The 6147-nt window shown below is 55.8% G+C and overlaps 1 protein-coding gene across 1 annotated transcript in view; it reads right to left on the reverse strand.

Annotated features, from left to right (window-relative positions):
• Nucleotides 1-1359, reverse strand: part of SPECC1 (sperm antigen with calponin homology and coiled-coil domains 1) — a 119423-nt gene extending 118064 nt beyond the window's left edge. The window contains exon 1 of the mRNA XM_081337880.1: nucleotides 1220-1359. Coding sequence (XP_081194006.1) covers nucleotides 1220-1259 — 40 coding nt within the window. The 5' untranslated portion in view covers nucleotides 1260-1359. The remainder of the gene's footprint in view (nucleotides 1-1219) is intronic.
• Nucleotides 1360-6147: the final 4788 nt, after the last annotated feature.

Here is a 6147-nt window from a genome sequence, read left to right on the forward strand (position 1 = left end):
CTTTCTTTCCTTCCCTCCCTCCCTCTTTCTTTCCTTCCTTCCTCTTTCTTTCTCTTTTTTCTTCCTTCCTTCCTTCCTTCCTTTTCTCTTTCTTTCTTTCTTTCTTTCTTTCTTTCTTTCTTTCTTTTTCTTTCTTTTTCTTCCTTCCCCTTTCTTTCTTTCTTTCTTTCTTTCTTTCTTTCTTTCTTTCTTTCTTTCTTTCTTTCTTTCTTTCTTTCTTTCTTTCTTTCTTTCTTTCTTCATCCCCACTTCCCTGAAGCTGCTTAGCATGCTGATGCACTTCCAGGAAGACAATACAGCGGTGGGAAAATGCGGAGGTGGGAAGGGGGAAAAGTCCTCACAAAAGAAGGGACTGGTTCCCAAGGCCTGCTAATTCTCGGAGGGGGAGGCAAGGAACGCCCCCCCCTCAAAAAAGCAGAACGCCCCGGCTGGTTTTCCCAAAACCCAGAGTTTCCCCACAAAGGCCTGGACGGCAACCTACCCCCACCCCCTTTCAACGCTGATGACCCTGAGCCCCACCTTGCAAAGGGAAACTGAGGCACCTTTGCTCTGCAAATGGCCCCTTTTTCTGCCAGTCGTCCTGCCCGCAAGACCTCTTGGCTGCCCTTGCTGGACCCTTGGCACGAAGACCGGAGGGGGGGGTGTCCTGCCAGTCCAGACTCCCTCCCCTTCCCATCTTCACTTTGGGGTGCGCTCATTCAGGGTCCCCAACACCCCAGCAAGCCACGGACCGTTTCAGCTCCCGAGGTGGGGAGGTGGGCACTGCCCAAGTGCAAGGAACGCAGGCCGGCCGAAAGGCATCTTTCCCACCCACCCCTCCCAGACCCGGCCCACAAAGACCCCCCACCCCACCCATGCCCTCCAGAAGCAGACAGCCCACCCCCCCACCCCCCACCCCAACGTCCCATTGTCTGCAAGTTTGCTCTGCCGAAGATTTTTTTTTGGGGGGGGGGTTTCCTTCCAGGGCAGACTCGGGAGGGAGGGAAGAGGGGTTGCAGAGAAGGAAGACCACCCGAAGAAGCGGGGCTGGGCAGGGGGAGGACCGGAGGACCCCAACCCTCCCTCGCCCTCCCCCCCCACCCCCCCAGCCCCCCTCCGGAGCCGCGGAGCTGGGGCTGCCCGACCCAGACCTGCGCGGCCGGGCAAAGGCTGGCCGGAGCCCGGCAGAGGGTGGGCTCTGCCCCCCACCCAACCCAAGCCCGCCCAACCCCTCGCCCACCTGGCTCCGGCTCCTCGGCTCTGGCCGGCTGGTTGCCCATCTCGAGACCGCTCTACGGCCGCCGGCTCATCCTCGCGGCGGCCAGGAGGAGGAAGAGGAGGAGGAGGAGGAAGAAGAGGAGGAAGAGGAGGAGGAGGAGGCGCGGCTGGCCGGCCAAGCGGGAGCCCCGCGAGCTCCGGGCTCTTGCAAAGCGGCGGCGGCGGCGGCGGCGGGAGAGGCTCGGCAGAGCCCTGCCCCGGCTGGGCCGGCCCTCTGGCTGGAGGAGGAGGAGGAGGAGGAGGAGGAGGCCGGGCCAAGCCGGGCATCGCCGTCCGAGCGCCGGAATGGAAAGAGCCGGCCGGGAAGGAGCCGCGCGGAGGCGGCCGACGTTACTGCAGGGCCAGCGGGGAGGGGGAGGGGGGGGAAGGGCAGCGGGAGGGGGGGGAGGGCCGGGCAGATGCTGGGGGGGGAGCAAGGGGGGAGGAGGGGGGAGGAAGGGGAACGGGGGGGGCTGGGCTGTTCTGGACGAGGGAGGGGGAGAAGGGGGCAGGAGGAGGAGGAGGAGGAGGAAGGGGCACGGGGTGGGGGGGCTGGGCTGTGCCTGGGGGGGGCAATAAGGTTGCAGGAGGGGGAGAAGGGAAAAGGGTATGGGGTGGGGGGGCTGGGCTGTGCCTGGGGGGGGCAATAAGGTGGCAGGAGGGGGAGAAGGGAAAAGGGTATGGGGTGGGGGGGCTGGGCTGTGCCTGGGGGGGGCAATAAGGTGGCAGGAGGGGGAGGAGGGAAAAGGGTATGGGGTGGGGGGGCTGGGCTGTGCCTGGGGGGGGCAATAAGGTTGCAGGAGGGGGAGAAGGGAAAAGGGTATGGGGTGGGGGGGCTGGGCTGTGCCTGGGGGGGCAATAAGGTTGCAGGAGAGGGAGAAGGGAAAAGGGTATGGGGTGGGGGGGCTGGGCTGTGCCTGGGGGGGGCAATAAGGTGGCAGGAGGGGGAGGAGGGAAAAGGGTATGGGGTGGGGGGGCTGGGCTGTGCCTGGGGGGGGCAATAAGGTTGCAGGAGGGGGAGAAGGGAAAAGGGTATGGGGTGGGGGGGCTGGGCTGTGCCTGGGGGGGGCAATAAGGTTGCAGGAGGGGGAGGAGGAGGAAGGGGCACTGGGGGGGAGCTGTGCCTGGGGGGGGCAATAAGGTTGCAGGAGAGGGAGAAGGGAAAAGGGTATGGGGTGGGGGGGCTGGGCTGTGCCTGGGGGGGCAATAAGGTGGCAGGAGGGGGAGGAGGGAAAAGGGCACGGGGTGGGGGGGCTGGGCTGTGCCTGGGGGGGCAATAAGGTGGCAGGAGGGGGAGGAGGGAAAAGGGTATGGGGTGGGGGGGCTGGGCTGTGCCTGGGGGGGGCAATAAGGTTGCAGGAGGGGGAGGAGGGAAAAGGGCACGGGGTGGGGGGGCTGGGCTGTGCCTGGGGGGGGCAATAAGGTGGCAGGAGGGGGAGGAGGGAAAAGGGTATGGGGTGGGGGGGCTGGGCTGTGCCTGGGGGGGGCAATAAGGTTGCAGGAGGGGGAGGAGGGAAAAGGGCACGGGGTGGGGGGGCTGGGCTGTGCCTGGGGGGGGCAATAAGGTGGCAGGAGGGGGAGGAGGGAAAAGGGTATGGGGTGGGGGGGCTGGGCTGTGCCTGGGGGGGGCAATAAGGTTGCAGGAGGGGGAGGAGGGAAAAGGGCACGGGGTGGGGGGGCTTGGCTGTGCCTGGGGGGCAATAAGTTTGCAGGAGGGGGAGGAAGGAAAAGGGCACGGGGGGGGGGGTGGGGGGCTGGGCTGTGCCTGGGGGGGCAATAGGTTTGCAGGAGGGGGAGGAGGAGGAAGGGGCACGGGGTGGGGGGGCTGGGCTGTGCCTGGGGAGGGCAATAAGGTGGCAGGAGGGGGAGGAAGGGGCACGGGAGGGGGCGAGGGCTGGGCAGTTCCTGGGTGGGAGCAAGGCCGCATGAGGGGGAGGAGGGGGGAGGAAGGGGAGCAGGGGTGGCAGGACTGTTCTGGGGGGGGCAGAAGGAGGGAGGAGGAAGGGGTACAGGGGCGGGGAAGGGGAAAAGGGTGGTGGGAGGAAGAGGAGTAGGGTGTGGGGTTGGGAGGATGGCCAGGGCCATCGTTGGTGGGGGAAGGGGGGAATTTGGGGCATAGGGGAACCCGGTGGTGGTGGTGGGGGGGGCCGCAAGGGTCCAGATGGGGAAAGGGGAAAAAGAGGAGGAGGGGAGAAGGGGCCCCGGAGGTTTGGGGGAGCAGGGCCCTCCCTCGGGGAGGCGACGGGTGCAGATGGGGAATGGGGGGGAGGAGGGGGAGAAGTGGAGTAGGAGAACCAGAGGGGCAGCCATAGCAGGGCTCCTCCTGGGGGGGCACAGGGGGGGGTCCCGACCCACCCAGGAGGGCAAGTCTGCCGATGGGAAAGGGGGCAGGGGGAGCAGGGCCCTCCCCGGTGGGAGAAGGAAAGAATTGGGGGCGCGGGGGGGGGGGCGCAGGGCCCTTTCTGGGGGGCCAAGGGTGGAAATGGGGAAGCAAGAGAAGGAAGACGAGGGGGGAGAAGGGGCTGGGCCCTGCTTGTGCCTGGCGGGGGGAGGGAAAGTTGTAGGACTGGACCCTCTCAGCCAGCAGCCCCCCCCAAGGACCCCCTTTCTAAGCTGGGGGTGAAGAAGACTGGCCCCCACCACAACGGGCACCGTCAGTTGTGGGTGCACGGCTGGGGGAGGGGGCAAAAATTCCGAGTCTGGCAGCTCCTTTGCCAATTCCCCCCCCTTCCCCCCCAAAACCTGCCAGCTTTTGTGGGTTGCGGCCCAACCCGACGTCAACAACGAACGACAACACACATTGACACCTGCTTGAAAACCAGGGATGGCCAACCTGTGTCACGCTTGTCCGAGTCACTTTTGGGGGTGACGCGCCAGCGTCCGCCCTAGCCTGACCGCCGCTTTTCTTGAAAAGCAAGACTCCCCCAAAGGAATAGAATAGAACCGCAGAGTTGGAAGGGACCCTGGAGGTCTTCTAGTCCAACCCCCTGCTTCTAGCAGGAGACCCTATACCAGCGATGAACCTTTTCGAGACCGAGTGCCCAAACTGCAACCCCCAAAAAACCACTTCTTTATCGCAAAGTGCCAACACGGCAATTTAATCTGAATACTGAGGTTTTAGTTTAGAAAAAAAAACAACTCATACGTTAACATCTTTTGTCTTAAAAGAAAAAAACACAATATCAAAGCTTTCAGTGATACAAACCACTTTTTACTGAAAGGTAAAGGTTTGCCTTTGGCATGCATTGGAACAATTAATGTGATTTTTGCTGTTGTACGCATGCTGATAATTTGTCTAAGCTTGGCTCATACTTTGTAAGTTTGAGAGCAACACGTGCAGCACTCAGGTCATCTGTTAAGTCTGTTTCTGGTGTCAGATTTGATAGAATTCAAAGCTGAAAACAGCGCATTTGCTCCGGAGGCTTGTTTTGGCTAGGAAGGGGCTTGAGAAATGGCCTTTTCCTGCAAAAGAGCCTTGGTGGAGCAGTGGGCTAATGCCTCCTTAAGTAACACCAGCTGCCTGCAATTAGTGCAGGTTCGAGTCCCACCAGGCTCAAGGTTGACTCAGCCTTCCATCCTTCCCAGGTAGGTCAAATGAGGACCCAGATTGTTGGGGGCAATTAAGCTGACTTTGTAATAATGCCGCTTGGGGGTGTGTGTGAAAGCCCTAATAAGCAGGCATATACATGGAATGAAGGCTACTGCTAAGCTTGTAAGCCGCCCTGAGTCTTCGGAGAAGGGCGGGATATAAATGGAATTAAAAAATAAAAAAATTAGCCAAAGAGCGAGGCGAATGTGCCCTATATCATTTCAGACAAATGGCTGTCCAGTCTTTTCTTTAAAAAACCTGTAGTTCCACTGGTTAATTTTTTCCAAAAACGTCAGGAAATTTCTTCTTAGTTCTAGGTTGCTTCTCTCCTTGATGAGTTTCCATCTGTTGCTTCTTCTCCTGCCTTTGGGTGCTTTTGAAAATAGGTTGACACCCCCCCTCTTCTTTGGGGCAGCCCCCCAAATACTGGAAGATTGGCTAGTTGGAAAAAGGGTCTTGGAATTGCTCACCCACCATCTTTCTGTCCTGTTTATACTTGTTTTAACCTGTTCCAGGCGGGTACCAAATTGGGGAGAGAATAGAATAGAATAGAATAGAATAGAATAGAATAGAATAGAATAGAATAATAGAATAGGATAGGATAGAATAATAGAATAGAATAGAATAATAGAATAGAATAGAATAGAATAATAGAATAGAATAGAATAGAATAGAATAGAATAGAATAGAATAGAATAGAATAGAATAGAATAGAATAATAGAATAGGATAGAATAGAATAGAATAGAATAGAATAATAGAATAGGATAGGATAGAATAATAGAATAGAATAGAATAGAATAGAATAGAATAGAATAGAATAGAATAGAATAATAGAATAGGATAGGATAGAATAATAGAATAGAATAGAATAATAGAATAGAATAGAATAGAATAATAGAATAGAATAGAATAGAATAGAATAGAATAGAATAGAATAGAATAGAATAATAGAATAGGATAGGATAGAATAATAGAATAGAATAGAATAATAGAATAGAATAGAATAGAATAATAGAATAGAATAGAATAGAATAGAATAGAATAGAATAGAATAGAATACAATAATAGAATAGAATAGAAGAATAGAATAGAATAGGATAGGATAGGATAGGATAGAATAATAGAATAGAATAATAGAATAGAATAGGATAGGATAGAATAGGATAGAATAGAATAGAAAATATGGAATGGAATGGAATAGAATAGAATAGGAATAGGAATATAGAATAGAATAGGAATAGAATAGTAGAGTAGAATAGAATAGAATTAAAATTAGAATAGAATAGAATAGAAAAAATGGAATAGAACAGAACAGAACTG

The sequence above is a fragment of the Vipera berus genome (genome assembly GCF_964194415.1).
Source record: "Vipera berus genome assembly, chromosome: 1".
Classification (NCBI taxonomy): Eukaryota; Metazoa; Chordata; class Lepidosauria; order Squamata; family Viperidae; genus Vipera; species Vipera berus.